The following is a 17,412-nucleotide window of genomic DNA, read 5'->3' on the forward strand; positions in this document are numbered from 1 at the left end:
ACAAGTGAGAACAAAAGAGATGGGAAAGAACAAGATCCAGACTGAAAACTCTGATGTTCGGGGCTGACAGTCTGGATTCGAGTGTGTTTGGTGTGAGAGAATGGATGGCGCGAGTGAAGATCAAATACACAAACACAATAACAATCAGTCAGTGAAGTGCTCTAAGCGAGCTGCAAGTGAGCCAAAATTGGAGAATAGAAAGTCTTGCTTCAACAGAATGTGAATATTCACGGTGGATGATGCATTGATTCATGGAACAACCGAGGCAATGTGGAATTGGAGTATTGGATCCAGACCTTAGCAACACAATTCTCACACAGTGACAACAAGACAGATAAATAATTGTCGACAATATGTCGACATACTGGAAATGTATGATCTCGAGATGGTTGATTCGGCGATTGGCTAGATTTCGAATATCGGAAAATATAAAGTGTCGTTGTTTTCTCGGATTCGACAACATAATTGGGCTGATGCTTTTTAATATCTTCTCTGGCCGTGGGCAATTCAATTTCTGTATATCCGATAAGGAAAGTCGTCGCCTTTCTATCAAAGTTGTCAGACAGATGTCTCCGAAATTTCTCGAAGAAACCCTTCATGTCCTGCGTCATCAAGATATGATTTGTCAAAATCACCACCAATAGCGGAAGGGGGACGACTCACCGCCGAGGGTAAATATTACGCAAAACATGATCAAAATACGAAGCACTGAAAGGTGTGTCCAGTAAAACAACTTTCTATTGGGCTTGATAAAATAACACAGCAACGAAAGTGTAAAATAAGACGGTTAGACGTGAGAGTCCACACCCCCTTTTACCCCCTATAAACGCATTTTATAGCCTTGGAAAACACTGCACCTGAAGTTTAACGAATGATACCAAGCATAATCATGCCTTCAAGTCATAACCATCCTCGAACTCTGAAACTTCCACAAGAAAGGAATTGAGAGCACCAGGACGTACAACACCTACGGAATCTCGTAGCCCCAGTATTACACCGCCGAACGTCGAGGAAGCCCTTTGCATAAAAAAAGAATCGAGCATCCGGGAGGCTGAGGACGAGGCATCAAATACCCATATACATTAATATGATAACAAGAACCGTCATAAGGCCCCTTCCAAACCCCTCCCAAAAAAGAAGCAGACATCCGAAGCCTATGGTATCAGAGAGTCGCCAATAGGGCCAGGAGTAGCGGCCGGCAATGACTCTTCCCCCGATGTGATAATTATATGAATAGACCAAGCAAATCGCAAGGATCGCCGCAACACTACCAACGATAATTTGATCGATAATTCCCAGCGGGTCCCGATTCCTATAGAGCATCTGAACGCAACTCCGCCTCGTGCGCTGCGGTCGATAATAGTCGTTAATATTCACATTCGAAGCATTTTCATTATCCTCCTCCACATAATTGCCGCTGGTGTTTAGACGGGGCCCATTGGGACCATCGTCGCGGTATCCGAGAGCGTGGAGACCAGCCATAATATTTTCTTCACGGCTTCTGCCGAAAGCGCCGGTGACATTGTTTCCAGTAGTACTAGTACCGGGGCCCTGGTTACGATGTTGGGAGCGACTTTCAAGGGATAGTCTTGGAGACTGTAAGGGAGACTGTCGACGGCTGGAAATGGAACTGCCTGGGCTTGGGTTAACAGTCAACCTTCCGCTGCCGACAAGGCGGGCGCGATTGATGCGGAATGAGATATTATTGCTATTGGGGCTTCTGCGCGGCACAGTATTGCGTCGGACAATGCCAGAACCTGAAATGCCAGTTCCAGAGCGAGCAGCGCGTGGGCTAGTCTCTGTAACGGTGGCACGCCGAGATCTCCCGCTTCCATCAGTGTTGGTGCCGACTGCAATAATGGTACTTTCGTCAGAGTCAGAGCCCTCCGAGTTTGAGTCATCATCACGATTGTCCTTGGGCGGGGTTGGGGGTAAAGGCTGGCCACTTGAAGTGCGGTACGAGATGCCGTTCGTACTTTGACCAGACGGACCGAGAAGCGGAGTTGACGGAGCGGAATCAAAAGAGAACGAGCTGTTTCTGGCGGTATCTCGCGAAGGAGAGGAAATTGGAGAACCTAGAAAAGTAGACGTCGGGTTTGAATTTTGCGGCGGTATGTCCTGAAGAGGGGTCGAAGTCGTACTAGTTGATGCTGAATTTGGGGTGTTGTGCGGTGCTGCGGGTGCAGAGCTCTCATTGTCGTTTTCTACCAAGCGTGAAATCTCATTAGTTCTTAAGCGCTATGCAGCAAATAGGGAAACCAGATGTAAAGGCAAAGGAAAGAAGTGAAACAAGATGTTTCTTTTGGAAATGATTTGAGATAGTGATTCCCAAAAGACTTTAGGCAGCGATACTAAGGATTGTCCCACACAATATAAGGAAAGTGAAAGAGAAAAAGCTAAAGATTACCCACCTCCTCCGCCAAGCTGAGGGTGCCTTGGCCGCGGGATAGATGGGCTCTGAATTAAGGGAGTCTCCATATTGATATACCGCTGAACACTCTGTGCGAAGGTTAGCAAAACAGCAGATTTGGCATCGATTGCTGTCCAGGAGGGATAACACGACGCAAAAAGAGGAGCAGCCTCAGAACGTACCTGTTCAAAGTATGCAAAGGTAAAAAGGAAACGAACGGGTGCGATTATTAATGATCGCGAAGGGAACAGCTATCACCCAAAGGTTATGTTGATCTTGTTCCCGGGCAGGTCTTCTCAAGCCTAACAATGCAAGCTTGAAAAGGTTGCAATTTCTGAATGGAGGAAGGAGCGAAAAAGTGGGATAAATGTTAAAAGCTTCCGGGAAAGGCAAGACCCAAAGACTATGTAAGAGCATTTGTTGACACAGGGAAAATGAAGGATGTCGGCAAAACTCCAAAGAAGGCAAGCTATACACCATATCAAACCCGCCTTGCAGAAAAGGTCGTATCACGCCAATTCGATGATACAGAGGAAAGAGTTCTTATATATAACAAAACAAGATTTAGTTCGTCTAAGAAACCAGAGTATCTGTCTGCAAGCATAACGTACAAATTAAATGCTAAAGGCTTATGAACACATCTGCGTTGTACTCATCTGGACTTCCTTGAATCGCTCGAAGACTCCGCTGATGGGTTGGAGTTCTTCCCAGCAAGCCATGCAGCCATGTCAAAGTTTTGGAAAGATGCAGCTGCAGCAGAGCTGCCCGAGCCCATACCATTGCGGCGCTGCTCTTCTAATTCGGCTTTCATTTCGGGATCCACTGCAGGGAAGATAATATCAGTAAAAGTAAAATGAGCATTGATTCCAACATTTTCAGAACATACAATTGTCCATGACCTTTGGCATTCCGAATATGAGACCCAGAGAGGCAAGTCCGAGCAGAATCATAGGATTACGAAGGAGCGAGAGAGGAGAGACTAGTTATGCGTGTTAGCCGGCTGATTTCTAGTTGATAGGAAGGAACGAGACCAAATCACTCACATCCTTCCCTCTTCACATAATACTCCTTCTTAACAAGGGGCGCCAAGCTGATTGGGTCCACGGCCTGCGTCTCGCCCGTATTCGCCCATTCAGTATCTGGAAACGTTTGCCACGCCTTGATCATTTGCACCTTTGTCTCAATACCCGCATCAGCGGGAGATCCCGCTTCTGTTGTCACCAATTCTACGTCCCCACCAATGTCAACCCTCAGCTTCGGGAATATATAATCCAGGCAAGCAACGCTCAGCAAATACGATCCTTCCTCAACGTTCCTTAGGGTGAATGTGCCGTCGCGCGAAATCGGTGCCTCATAGTCCTTTCCAAGCGTAGTCAAGGTGAGCTTTGTCGAAGCTGGAAGAGACGCGCCGGGATTCGGAAGGAGAGACGTTGACGGGACCGCCACGCGGAGGATCGTGGACGCTGCAGTAGCCGTTGTTATTGCTGAAGCTGCGAATGAAAGCGCTGCCGCCGATAAGGTTAAGAAGCGCATTATCCTTAGTCACTAGCAGCTCCAGAAGTTATATTAGATGCTTGCTGGAAGGGTCTCGAAAATAGCTGGTATCTTGTTGCAGGAGCTCCCGAAGCTGACAAGCAAGAGAGCTGAGGTCGTCGAGGAGCTTCTCGGAAAAACGACGATGCGGAAAAGTTGAGCTTCTTTGGATCGGGATCTAAAAAAGTAGTTGGACCGGGGAATGCAATTACTTTTGAAAATAAATCAAAGCCTAATCGATTGACTGCAGAAATAAAAATATTAGTTGGTGGCTGAAATGTAATCAATTGAAGAAGGGTATCTCCATAACCGTTCTCCTGGTACGAAGGGCGGCGGTTACTCCGCTACGGTAACTTTAGACATGCCGGAGCGCTATTTCGCTATAGGTTGCTTCAACTCCCTGTAGGCTACATTATAACCATTTCGCAACTATTGGGTGAACTCCATCTGCAATAATATTAAACCTTTTACAATTCTGAAATTTGATTGCTAACTGAATGTATATCTATGGAAATGTAAACGAGTCTTCTAAGACTGCATCCACCAGAGAACATCATTGAGTCATGATCCCGCTATTGAGAATCATTGAATTGTTCTTGAAACCTTTTCCAATGCAGAATCTGTTCTTTCTCCGGGCAGCTTCCTCGAGATAAGAATTGTTGCCCGCATTACAATCATGAAGCCCGAGTTCAAGCAATTCGAATGGTTACTGTCTCTTCATGTAAGAGTCCGTGAACTCACCAGGAGTCAAAACTTCCACCTATTACATGGATCAGTGAATTCAGTACTTCAGCATTTGAACTTCACACTTACGTGGTTCCAACGCTCCTTCCACGATTCCACGGAAGTGGGATGGACAATAATGAAGCGACGAAAGTGCTCCGCATGTATGCAAGCCCATCCGGCGAAATATTCCGCAAGATAATCGGCCTTTGCTTCGCTAGAGTCGCCTTCCGGTGTGCCTAAGTCGATCACAGGGGGATCAAGTTCCTCCATGAACCCGTAATAGTTTGGCAGAAACCAGGGGTCTAGAAGACCCTCTACCGCGTTCCACATTTCCAATCGTCTAATAGAAGCGGCCAAGTTAGCCTAAATTTGACTTGTGGTATGAGAGAGGGAGAACAAACCCTTCATAGGGGCCTTTGAGTTCAACTTCATTCTTTAGAAATTCCTGTATCTCCCCTCTAAGAGCAAGCTTCCATGTACCTGGAACTTTTCTAGCACTGTATTTGCAGTACCACTGCACAATTGCGTTTGCATCGCTGGATCGTTGTTGCAAGAGGTCCTCGGTAAGGTAGATGACCGCACCTAGTGGGAATAGTTCATAACAGACAAAAGGCGCCGAGGGCTTCCACTCGTCAGTTCCAAGGCACCAAACTCTAATATTGTTGCGAAGAACCGAAGTCAGGCGAGGAATTAGGTGATATCTATAGAACGAAGGATGGATCTGCAGGTGTCAGAAAGACGTTTGAAGAGGAAAGAATGATGCAGGTACAAACCAAAATCACTCCTTGTTTAACGGTAGAAGAAAAGTAATCCCATGCACCAGGAGTGGTGGAAGTGTAAACTCTGGCATCGTGCGGCTTCGACATGAGAAAGTCCACCACGAGAAGCATTTCCTCCTTTGCATGTTCTGTGAAGATAAGGAAAAATTTTTCAACATATTCCCCTTTCTTGAGCGGCCTTGGTAGAAGATCGTCGTATTTGACTTTCAACAAGTCAGAAAAGACTGACACAAGACGAGGGACGTCAACCGAACTAGAAGAGAGGCTGTTCATATCTTGCGTATTGCGGATCGGTGCCGGCATAGGAGATCGAAAATGAAGACGAATTTTGGCTTCGGGTGCCTTTCTGGGTCCGCTATTCAAGAAGCTCCAGGAATCCATCATTTGTAGAGGGTAAGCAACAATGACAATGCTATCATGAAAGAACATCGCTCCAGACGCCGTAAGACACAGCATTTCTTCAAACGATTCAATTCCCGCGGCTGCTGATTCGCCAACTGGCAGCACATCGACCGAATCGAAGGTAGATTTCCCCTTTGACTCAAATCAGCAGTAAGATCTATCGAATATGAGGCTATTTCAAGATATCACAGGCATACCTCATTCATGAATTCTCGATAATTATCCGCGAGGCATATCTCACGAAACCAAACCTCTGGTTTTGGCCCAAAAGTAAGAAGCCACCATTTTCTCATTTCTTCACTCATACCGACGAGCTCAACTACACCAATAGCAGAGCCATCATCGCCTTTCTTGAACTCAGCAAACACTGCCAGTGGATCGAATGGTCTCGGCTTCGGTTTTGGAGTAGGTTGCAATTCAGTGTGCGCGACTGGATCCTTGTCGTCCACGGTCGAATCCGCTGGGCCGAGTGACGGTTTGATGGCTTCTTCCATATTAGATCCGGCTTGCATTTCAGCGGAAGGTCTTCGATGAGCTTCAGAATACTCCTTGAATGACATTGATTTCTTAGGCCGACTTGGCGGGGCAGGAGCCGGGACGCTAGCATCCGACGCCGTGGGTGAATGTGGCAGACCGCCAGACCATCTATGACCCGTTGAGAAGACTTCAGTACTCGGGGGAACAATGCTGTCTTCTTGGGAAAAAGTAGGGCGCTCGGAGAGCCTTCTACCGGCGCTTTGCTGTAAGCTCTCTTCTCCCAATTGGTCTGACGAATCTTTACTTAACGCGTCTGCAAAAGATACTCTCTTCTTTTTGGGGGCGTTTTTGGCCTCGGAAAGAGCCCGGTCTTTTGCTAGTTGCTCTTGGAGCAATTCCCATGGACTCCTTGACTCAGCTGTCGTCGTGGGCTCTATGCTCTGATAAGCTCTACTCTTGTCTTTCGCTGATCTAGGGTCGAAGAGCTGCAAAGCATTGGCATCTGGAACAGGCTCATTTCGACCTCTCAATTCAGCCCAACGAGCACTCTGTAGGGTCGTGAAGCGGCCATTGGGGCCTGCGGCACGGTTTTTCTTAGCCTTGGGGATCGACCAGTTCTTGAAGATGTCGGCTCCTTGAACGCGCTTTGCTAACATTGGTTGATACTTGGTAGAAGAGGCACCTAGCCTAGATGGACCGCGACCGACAATCCGATTCGCAGCCGGCCTTGGCCTAGACCTTGAGCTGCCGGAATCTTGGCCTTGAGTTGGTAGTCGAGATGGAATATTTGACGACCTTGAAGTAATAGTTGGCGTCACAGCAGTCTCCCCAGGCAAGATTCGATTTCCTGAAACAGGCTGTTTCTTTTCTTGTCTGAGCTGCTTCGCTGCTCTAGCCGGTGCCTCGCGCTCTTCATCGCTGCTCTTCTCGTGTCTTTTCCTTCCACGAACAAGACGCCGGCGCTGCGTGGAGCCAAGTATATCGTCATTTTCTTGGAGGAGCTCCTCGATCATGGAGTCCTTATCAGTGTCCTCCTCAGACTCAGTTCCTAGCTCTTCCACACCCATCAATTTCGCGTCTTCGGGCTCTTTGACCGGGATTCCAAGTCGTCTTCTTTTGGCCCGGCGACGCCTCTTTCTTTTCTGTTGTTCATCATCTTTCGTCTGCACATCCAGCTCCCATTGATCTAGGTCAAAGGGCTCTTCCAATCCTCGCTCGATGAGATTTAGGTGGGATCTCCAATCATCGATCATGTCCGATGTGGTAAAGGACTCTTCTCCTTCCCAAGTGGCTCGCTCGACATCGTAGCCTGCCCATTTGACGAGGAAGTACGGCTTATCGTCTTGACCTCTGCGCTCAGTCAGGATAGTCTCTACTTCATACTCGTCTAGCACTTCACTAGCAGCCGTGGACGTTATGGAGATGGAATCGTCCTCGCTAGCTTCCGCCATGATGTGGTCTTCTGGCGATGCCATTGTCGGAAGTTGAGGAGAGTAGTATGTCAGTAGGAAAACAACTTTCCTGAAGTTGACTGAGGTGCAGAGCTTCACATGGAAACGACTAAGCACCGACTAAGCATCCCGGGGCGGGAAAGGTTGGAGACTCTTGGAACAAAGATACTTTTGGAGAAATTGCAATGTATCAACGGGAATAACATAAGGACCAATTGCAAAAATGGGCAAGCAGAAACGTGAAGAAAAGCGTATAATATTGCCTCAATCTTCTATCATTTTGCAAAAAGAGAGTCACAACCATGCCATCAAAATCCAAGGCAGCTTCTATTAATGCACCCGAGTTTGCATATGATGTTAAGAGAGCAAGCAATTCATAGATAGTACATCAATGTGGAAAAATTCATCAAGAAACCAATTCGAAGAATTGTTCCTCTTTCACTAAGATCATTGTGCCCTCGGGAAGATATGTTGTTGAGAAATTAACAGGGGCGTGGTAATATCATCTGTGTTTTTGTGGTAGATATCACGTGCACGAATAAGATATGATAGCGAGCTTTAATCCCAAAAGGGCCAAAGACGAGGCAGCCCGGTGTTCCATCTGTTCCAGTCGCTTTAGTTGCCCCCCAGTGGCATCCCAGGGCACCTTCCACCACCAACGACACCATCTCCTAAACTACCCTACTACGACAGGCGCCAGCGTTACCCCCTTTGGATCTTTCATCCATCCCACTGACGATACTATTCTCCCCCAAATAAATCTTTGACAAACCGCACTTCTCGAGAATTTCCCCTTCACGTCGAATAGATACCCGCTTACAATCTCAATCGCTGTGCCTCCCTTGACGTACCTCTCAACCTCGTATCCCGACTTTGTGATCCAGGCACGCGAGCGCAGCAAACCGTAATCATGGCCAACGACGAATACGATGTAAGTCCGCCCTGGTGAAGCTTTATTTGCTGTTTCAGTGTTCCTAACTTCTATATTAGTTTCTCTTCAAGGGTACATTCCAATCAAGAGGTCCTCGCAACTAATGATAAAGGCCGTCGCTAATTCCACCTTCGATAGTTGTCCTCATTGGAGACTCTGGTGTCGGAAAGTCCAATCTTTTGAGTCGATTCACTCGGAACGAGTTCAATCTGGACTCCAAGTCGACCATCGGTGTTGAATTCGCGACTCGCTCCATTCAGGTCGATGCGAAGACGATTAAGGCTCAGATCTGGGATACTGCCGGACAGGAGCGATACCGGGCCATTACGTCGGCCTACTACCGAGGTGCTGTCGGTGCTCTTTTGGTCTACGACATCAGCAAGCACAACACCTATGAAAACGTAACCCGGTGGTTGAAGGAGTTGCGTGACCATGCGGACTCGAACATTGTTATCATGCTGGTTGGAAATAAGAGCGATCTGCGGCACCTGCGCGCGGTCCCAACTGACGAGGCTAAGGCCTTTGCGGGTGAGTGCGACGCCGTTTGCAAGGCTGTATGGGGTTGCTGACATGGTTGGACAGCCGAGAACAACCTCTCTTTCATTGAGACGTCTGCCTTGGACGCTAGCAACGTCGAGCTTGCGTTCCAAAACATTTTGACGGGTGAGTGTTGGCATGTTTGTGTTATTTTTTTGGAGGTGGATAATTACTAAATTGCTCATGACAGAAATCTACCGCATCGTCTCAAGCAAGGCATTGGATAACGGAGGCGAGTCGCAGAACCCCATTAGTGGTGGCAACGTGGTGCCTATCAGCAAGTCAACGGAGCCGGATCAGAAGGAAAGCAAATGCTGTTAAATGGCATTTTTTTTGATGGATTTTGTTGTGCTTTACTATCTACTTGGGCGATTTGCATCTAGCAGCCTAAGGTGCGATGGGATGACGTGGTATGTTCCACGACTCGTTTCGTGATTGTTTTCTTCCATTTAGATTTCCGGCGTCTACGTCTCGTACTTGTCTCCAGGCAGAGCCGTCTGATGGTTTCTTCAAAGTGTTCCCATTTTCTTTCTCTTGTTTCTTTTTTCTTCTTTACCATACTGTAATGACATGGGATGATTTGGTTTCGCTTTGACGGAATGGGACGTGATTGGGGAAGCCGATGTGTGGTCACACGATGACGTCGTAGATGAATCTGCTGATAAAGGCTGGAAATACCAGCATTCGACTTTTGACAAAACAAAGTACCTCTGATTGGGAAAACGAAGACATCAGCGGTGGTGTTGCGCAAATGATGATTGTCTAAGACCTGTTGTCGCGTTGGACAGGGTAGCCTTCACTCTACATGTAGGCATCTGCAACAGATTGGGTTTTTTACTGAATTGGTGATCTATAATGGAAGAAGATGTACGCAAAAATGTTGTGTTTGCCATGATTATGGGATCGTGCTTTGATTGTTTTTGATAGTCGGCGTCAAGTATTATGAATAGTGGGATAAACCGTTCTTATCGACAAGGGAGTCTGCCCCTGAAAGAGGATTACGTGGAGAAGGTAGACGAATGATGGCCACGTACAAGGTAGAGGTACATTTTTTGTACCTACAGTATGGTTATGCTCAAAGTACTTGAACATTTCATTTTCCCGAGTTGACGCAAACCGACCCTTTGCGCGTTTGCTTTCTATGGGCCGTTCTTGATTTCTCTAGCTTGGGGTCCGGAGGGTTCGTGAGGAATAATGATTGGGTCTCCTTTGTCCGGTGGTCGAGGAATCTGGGGCGCAGCGAGGAAAGCGTGGCGCGTTGGCGCACTGTTCAGGGACAGGGGGACCGAGGACCAGACGAACTGCCTCACTGCCAGCAGCTGCACATGGTGGACCAAAGCAACTTTCTTAGCTACCTGTTGTCTACGCAAAACGGTAATTGGATTACTTGCGCAAGAGATTCTTTCAGAACCAGGAGCAACGTGGTTAACGGGACCAGGAAGTACCCATGTCTGATCTTTTTGGATGAGGAGGATGTCGTTTCTGATGCATTTCAGCTGCGGTCAGCATCAGCTGCGACGGACTTAAGGCCGTCCACAGTAATTGCCTCTTTTTCATTTGATATTCTTTGTCGTCTCCTTGGTCTCCTTCGTCTCAGAGATTTCCTGTTCTTTTTATCATCAGCTTTTATTATTGTCCGTGCCGCCTTCAGCCTCACTTCGGAACTCTTGTAGCTTCAAGACACGTAGCAATTGTAGAGCTAATCCCGATTCAGCCATAGCTTATCCATCCGACCTCAGGCAAAACCAACGCGTAGAAACAACTTCCAAGATACTCTTTTGTCCACTGATTGAAGGCGCAATTTTGTGTACTTGATAGTGCTTTGTACCTGTCTCTTCTCTATATTGGCAGACGGGACCGCTTGTGGTTCCCGGGTGCTATAATAATACGACTGCTACAACAGCAGGCAACGGGTGAGATTATATCAAACTTGTGGCGAGAGAGGGGGGATGGGAGAAGAAAGTGAAGGCCAGCCATGAGCCATGCATCATGCATCTACCCATGCATGGTCTGGGAGATGGCTGCGCGAAGTTTCCGACGGATGGTGGCGTCCTTGTCTCCTTCCCGCAGCCTATTTCAGCTCCGTGCGCTCCGTCTGTCTGCCTGCTTCATCTCCTTGAGCGCCGAAGCGCCGTTTGTCACGTTTTCAACTCGTCTGAGCACAGAACAAATTCCGCCCACCCTCTTTCCTCCCTTCTCGTTTCAGTTGACTATAAGCTGCCATTCTAATCCAGACTTGTCAATCAGGAGAGGCTGAAGAGTCATAGCTTTTTCTCTGCTTCTCACTTTTTTCCCGTGAATCTCCTTCTCCGCAGTCAATCTTCTCGCCCTACTTGGACTCACAACCGGCGTATCTGCCTACGTCCCCCCCTGTGACAATCTTACATCTTGACGTCGTCTCTGCCTCGTGCCTGATGGTGCCAAGCGGCTCTAGAAAAGGCTGGCAAAGATCATGCATCCAGAGTTACATATAACCTACAAATTGCTGACATTTATTTGCTTGTTGAACCCTATCACGTTTGCCCATTTGCTGCCTTGCTACCAGCTGTCTTCCATTCATTATCTGTCTCTCATCGCCCTACCTATACCTTCATCCTGAATCTCCTTTCCACGGGACACTCGTGGTCTTCTTTTCCTCTTCACCAAACAATTCGTCCTTGATCCCCGTAACCTCTCAAAGTAGTGATATTCTCCCATATAACTCTCTCTTTTACGAAAACCGCCATTCATCCGACGCTACTATGGACCTCGCCGTGAGCTCCCCCATTGATCCACCTCCATTGCTCTTTCAAGAGCCCTCGTCTCCTCTCCATTCTTCGCAGTCTCCGCCTCCTGTAGCTGTCACAAGCTCCTTGTCTACTACTCTCCGACTACCTATACCAGCCACCATTCCTTCGTCGCCAGCTGTCATGGAATCCGAACCTGCTGGGAGACATGACCCCAGGATGACTCTTGCGCATGTTGCTTCGAATGACGTGGATAGTGAAGGCGATGGAGACGAAGCAGAAGCAGCAGCGAATGCTGCGCCCACTCATATCCCAGAGCGTGAATCAAATACATTTGCCATGGATACTGTTCCTATAGAAATACAGATACCCGAGCCGCCGCCAGAATCCATAGCGAATGAAACTTCTATCCGACAATTGTCTGAAACAGCTCAAGGGATTTCGATTGCACTTATCAGCAGGTCAAATCCAGTCGTGCCTCCGTCTCCGCCAATGCCTCCGCCTTTGGAAGCTGGTCGACCTCCAATTGCAGCTCCCGTCCCTCCACCACCGATTCGAGATGATGAGGATTCCGACTCCGAAGATGAAGAGACCCCGCATTGGGCCTATTATACTGAAGATCTCTCCACGCCGGACGAGGAGGAGCTTCGGCTGATAGAATCTCTAGGACCGGAACGCAGTGCTCTCGACCGTACGTGAACCTGACCGTCAACTTGCTACCTATACTGACTTGATAAACATTAGATGAGCACTGGGAAAGGATGACGTTTGAAGCGCTGGAGGATCCAGAACACATTCCTGGCCCGATTGGACGTATTGAATGGACCGTTACAGGCGTCAATGGTACGCCGGAGAAGCCGAATCGCAAGTTGGTGATGCGATCCCCTTCAGTACGCATTGGTGGCTTAGACTGGAATATCAAGTTTTTTCCACGCGGCAATGACACAGATTACCTCAGTGTATATGTTGAAGGTTCCCAGCCCCCCATTGATGAGGAGACGGGAGGGCAGGGGGCCAGTGAGGGGGCGGCGGACGTTGAATCTCAGCCTGCGACGGACGATACTGAGCTGAGCCACATCGACCTCGGATTTGGTGAATTAGCTACGAAAAAGACAAATGACCGGTCGAACGAAGATCGAGGATCTCCTCCTAAGGCCAGCGGAGAGACTGAAGTTGTTGCTCAAGGGACCAAAGACCCCGTCATAGACTTGAAGTTTGGGCAAGCGGCACAGATTGGATGCGTGATTTACAACCCGAACGAACCCCGCGTTTGTCATTTCAGCCGTGGCGAGCATTGGTTTGCCGACGGCGCTCTAGACTGGGGCTGGACACGCTTCCGTGGACCTCATGCTGGCATGCACGAGCGTCGTCATGGCGAACGGCAAGCTCTTCTGCGAAATGATACCCTATGTTTCACCGCTTATATTCGCCTCGTAAAGGATGATACAGGCTCTCTATGGTATCATCAATATGAGGACAGGGAGTGGAACAACTTCAGGAAGACCGGAACGATCGGAATATGTGCCACTCCCTCACGAGGACCCGAGAAAAGAGCGTTGGTTGCGGCGCTGTGGAGCTGGCTTCACTTGGCTCCGGTGCAACGCGTCGTGCTCGATGCTCCTGTCCCATATGACCTCAAAGACGCTCGTCGCCGTCCCAAACCTTTGCTCTTTCATCTGCGCATGTTACTTCGCAGCATGCGACAAGCATCTTCGGTCACGTCTGGCTTTGCTTACACAGCGGCTCTTCAGCAAACACTTGAATTTTACGGGGTGGATCTGATGGAAAGATACGACGTAGTCGAATGCTGGGATATTCTGCGCGGAATCATGGAGCGCGAGCTTCAGGGCACCGCGCTGGAAGGCCGGTGCTCAAAGCTCTTCGATACAGTTCTGTCACAGCCTTCAGAGGAGCAGGGTGGATCCCGTGCTCAGGCTCAGAAGTTCTTTGGTAAAGGGCGAGCGCCCAGCTTTCGCATCCCCGTGGAAGGCGTCAAGTCGATTCAGGTTGCGTTGGCACAGGTTCTGGACAAGGATGAGACTGGTAAGCTGGAAAGTCTTCCACAGTATCTTCAGCTGGAGCTCGACAGACAAAAGTTTGACCTCGAGACACGGCGTTGGAAGAAGCTGGTCAACCGCATTGATTTGGATGACACACTTGACCTGAAGCCTTGGATAGCTCCAGGCACTGCTGAAGTCGAGACTAGATACACATTATATGGATTCATTGTGCACAGCGGCAGCCTTCATTCGGACATGTATAGCGCGGTAATCCGCCCCGGAGGTTCCGGCCCCAAATGGCTTATGTTAGACGGCCAACAAAATGGGGAGCGCGTGATCCGCCTGACAAACAAGGCAGCCATGGAGAAGTACTTTGGCAAGGAGAATGACCCATTTGCTCCAGTGTCTTATGTGGTAATGTACGTCCGGAACGACCTTGTCGATGAATTTTTGCGAGGACCGCCTATGCAGGAAAAGGAAGACGGGGAGACATGTGGTACGTAAGAATGACTTTTGTTATCGTTTGTCGTTGTGAGTATTTTTTTTTCCTGACAGACAGTAATTCCAGAACGTTACGACACTTTTAATTCTTTCTCGTCAGCGACGTGGGCAACAAGGGACATGCACGTACCAGCAGACGATTCTCCAGTCAATCTCAGACTGTTCAGGGCTGAACTTTTCCATGGCCGTCAGGGAATCGGGACGGTGGATTGCTTTGATTCCCAATGGGACTCAGGCACGTCGAAGCACGTACACGACGTGACGCTTGCTGGTGATCTGACCATCAAGCATCTCCGAGAACATATCGCTGAGGTGATGGAAGATGTGGACGACCCCCGACAATGTATTCTGTGGGCAATGCATTCTCATTGGCATGTGCCTCGGCCGCACAGCTTCTTTCAACGACAAGAGATCTATTCCGGAAGGATTGATGACGAGGTCCAACTGAAGACATTCAGAGAGAAATACCCCATGTGTTCACTATGGCTACATGTGCTTCCCAGGGATCAGTTGGATACGGATTCATTGCCTGCCCAAGTTGCAAAGTATCGAGTCCATGCAAATACGCCTTCACCTCGATCTATCCCAGACTTGGTAACGGCACCGCCGCTTCCAGCTGAGGCCCTTGTTCCACAATCTGATGGGATTTTCAACACTGAGTCGTCTCCAGTTAGTCCTCGCACTGGTAGTGAGGAGGCTCAAGCCTTACGCCAAGGTGCCCCCGTCGCGGAGACAACAGCGCCAGTGTCGGACGCCGATCCAGAGCAGTCTGTAAACACAATTGAAACTGTGCCTCTCGAACCTATAGGTGATGTATCAGAAGCATCATCCGAGCAGATAAGCCCTCGAACACTTCCTACATTTGAGAATATAGTTTCCCCTACGTTTGGTCGGCGCAGAAACGGGGAATTTCTCGCGCGGGATGAGCGCTCCCCAACACCACCGCTCCCGCCGTTACATACCTACGAACCGCCTCCCCAACCGCCCACGCCGCCGTTGCCAATTCCTTCTTCAGTTGGCGACTGCGTGTATACATTTCTCAAAAAGTTCGACACGAGGTCTCAAACAATTACTGGTGTTGGGACGTTTTTCTGCATGAGAGATGATGACGTGTATGAAATGATACTCAAAGAAGCCAAGATACCCGAAGAGTCATCCATTACCGTCTGGCAAGAATTCGCATGGGGGTTATCCAATGCACTGATTCTCGGCGAGCGCTTTGGCGAGTTTGAATCCAATGCAGCCATTTATTTGTATCAAGAGACCATGCCAGAAAACGAGTACGTATCTTTACCCATGAACCCATGTTCACCGTTACAATTTATATCTAACATGTCACACAGAAACCAAGAAATCGAACTTCGCGGCGACTTTATCAATGCAAAAGACTACTTTAACATTCTCTGTCAAGACCTGCACACTCCGCCGTGGGCGTCTGACACTCTCACGTCCCGCGCACCAGGATATGCATATTTTGCCCAGGACGAAGTCTATACCGGTCCACTCGTCAATAACCGCCCTCATTGTCCCCCCTCTTTCTCTTCCAACCCCTCTTCCTCCTCCTCCTCCTCCTCCTCCTCTTCTAACTCCCCCTCTCCCACCAATACCCAATCCCCATCATCCTCCGCCACAGGCACCCTCATCACCTCGACAGGCGACATCTACACGGGCCCGTTCCTGTGCGGCGCCCGCCACGGCCCGCGCGGCACCATCACCTTCCAGAACGGCGACACGTACACCGGCTCGTGGGAGCGCGACGAGATTTCCGGCTGGGGCAAATACGTCTACGCCGCCACGGGCAACACGTACGAGGGCGGCTTCCGCCACGGCAAGCGCCACGGCAAGGGCACCATGGTGTTCCAAGTCGCCGACGAAGAGGAAGACACGTGCCCCATTTGCTACGAGGCGGAGAAGAATGCCGTCTTTTATGACTGCGGCCATGTCTGTGCGTGTCTCGACTGTGCTAGACTAGTGGAGAATTGTCCCGTCTGTAGAAGACGCGTTGTGGCGGCGATTAGATTCTGGAAGGCTTAGCTTAGTCTTAGTCTTTGTCTTTCTTAGTGTTTCCAAGCCTTGGTCTTCTTTATTCATTTTTTTTAGTCCTCTAGTAGTCGCGTTCTCTAAATCATCTCTCCCTTTTATTTTTTATCTTTCTCTTTTTTAGTCTTTGGTCTTTTATATTCGATGTGTTTCTTCTTATAATCTGAAATCCGAAGTCTGAAGTCTTTTGATCATTTGGTCTTTAGTTTTAGCCCTTGTTCTCTTCGTTTTCAGTCATTGGACCTTAGTCCTCTCAACTCGTGCTCTTTTCTTAGTAGATCATCTTTCATCGCTCCTTTTATTTCCGACCATTTTCGTTAACTATTCGTCACTCGTCAACTTTCTTTCCAGTAGTCTCTCAGATATTTTATTATCCAAAAAGAAAGAAAATGGATTTTCCAACTTTTGTTTCGTTTCGATATAAAGTCGACAACCATATATTGTTTTTTTTTTGTCTGGCTGTCAGGCTGTCTGGCTCCTCTGGTGACAAAAATATTTTATTCCAAAAAGAGAGTGCCGTGTCGCTGGGAAGAAAACCTATCATTTGTCTGGCTCGTGTGACTAAAGTCTAAATTTGCTGTGCAGTATAACCGTAACTTCTAAGGAAAAAATCACTATTGTCAAGTGACGGGTTAAGTGACTATTTATTGATGGGTTAATGAATGGATCAATTGATAGATCAAACTTGTTAATTGGAATTGGCGTCATTTGAGATAACTACCTAGTACGGCCACGCTAAGTGAAGAAGAGAAGAAGGAGAAGCGTCTGAACAGACATGATTTCAGATTAGATGGGCAGAAAATGGAAGACGGAAGGCTTAAGATATTGATGCTAAAGATGTAGGAAATTGAAAAAGTAAAAGCAAAGTAGAAATGTAGAAATGTGAAAAGAAAAAAAAA

At 48.3% G+C, this 17,412-nt stretch overlaps 5 protein-coding genes across 5 annotated transcripts; 2 read left to right on the forward strand and 3 right to left on the reverse strand.

The window, feature by feature from the left end:
- Positions 1–1,065: 1,065 nt before the first annotated feature.
- L228DRAFT_269880 (hypothetical protein) lies at positions 1,066–2,478 on the reverse strand (the record flags this gene model as incomplete). Its single annotated transcript, XM_018335328.1, has 2 exons — positions 1,066–2,204; positions 2,412–2,478. 2 exons carry the CDS (start codon positions 2,476–2,478, stop codon positions 1,066–1,068), a joined length of 1,206 nt encoding a protein of 401 aa, XP_018186132.1.
- A 584-nt stretch (positions 2,479–3,062) lies between these two features.
- L228DRAFT_269881 (hypothetical protein) lies at positions 3,063–3,943 on the reverse strand (the record flags this gene model as incomplete). Its single annotated transcript, XM_018335329.1, has 3 exons — positions 3,063–3,232; positions 3,297–3,389; positions 3,454–3,943. 3 exons carry the CDS (start codon positions 3,941–3,943, stop codon positions 3,063–3,065), a joined length of 753 nt encoding a protein of 250 aa, XP_018186133.1.
- A 661-nt stretch (positions 3,944–4,604) lies between these two features.
- On the reverse strand, positions 4,605–7,997 carry L228DRAFT_284537 (hypothetical protein). The gene is made up of 5 exons (XM_018336239.1): positions 6,048–7,997; positions 5,443–5,982; positions 5,071–5,390; positions 4,757–5,009; positions 4,605–4,703 (listed from the first exon to the last, which is right to left on the reverse strand). The coding sequence occupies exons 1-5, from the start codon at positions 7,800–7,802 to the stop codon at positions 4,650–4,652; spliced, it is 2,922 nt and encodes a 973-aa protein (XP_018186134.1). The 5' UTR covers positions 7,803–7,997; the 3' UTR covers positions 4,605–4,649.
- A 691-nt stretch (positions 7,998–8,688) lies between these two features.
- Positions 8,689–9,567, forward strand: L228DRAFT_253799 (small GTP-binding protein; the record flags this gene model as incomplete). The annotated part of the gene is made up of 5 exons (XM_018333777.1): positions 8,689–8,709; positions 8,769–8,781; positions 8,848–9,237; positions 9,292–9,372; positions 9,437–9,567. 5 exons carry the CDS (start codon positions 8,689–8,691, stop codon positions 9,565–9,567), a joined length of 636 nt encoding a protein of 211 aa, XP_018186135.1.
- Positions 9,568–11,987: 2,420 nt separating this feature from the next.
- L228DRAFT_269884 (hypothetical protein) lies at positions 11,988–16,507 on the forward strand (the record flags this gene model as incomplete). The annotated part of the gene is made up of 4 exons (XM_018335330.1): positions 11,988–12,663; positions 12,717–14,468; positions 14,541–15,753; positions 15,817–16,507. 4 exons carry the CDS (start codon positions 11,988–11,990, stop codon positions 16,505–16,507), a joined length of 4,332 nt encoding a protein of 1,443 aa, XP_018186136.1.
- Positions 16,508–17,412: the final 905 nt, after the last annotated feature.

The sequence above is a fragment of the Xylona heveae genome, assembly GCF_001619985.1.
Source record: "Xylona heveae TC161 unplaced genomic scaffold L228scaffold_9, whole genome shotgun sequence".
In the NCBI taxonomy this organism is placed as follows: domain Eukaryota; kingdom Fungi; phylum Ascomycota; class Xylonomycetes; order Xylonales; family Xylonaceae; genus Xylona; species Xylona heveae.

Coding starts and splice junctions, on each gene's coding strand:
- L228DRAFT_284537 (XM_018336239.1), bottom strand. CDS start 7,802: ATGGCATCGCCAGAAGACCACATCATGGCGGAAGCTAGCGAGGACGAT. Junction 5,010..5,070: donor CTCAAAGGCCCCTATGAAGG/GTTTGTTCTCCC, acceptor CGCTTCTATTAG/ACGATTGGAAATGTGGAACG. Junction 4,704..4,756: donor GGAAGGAGCGTTGGAACCAC/GTAAGTGTGAAG, acceptor TCCATGTAATAG/GTGGAAGTTTTGACTCCTGG.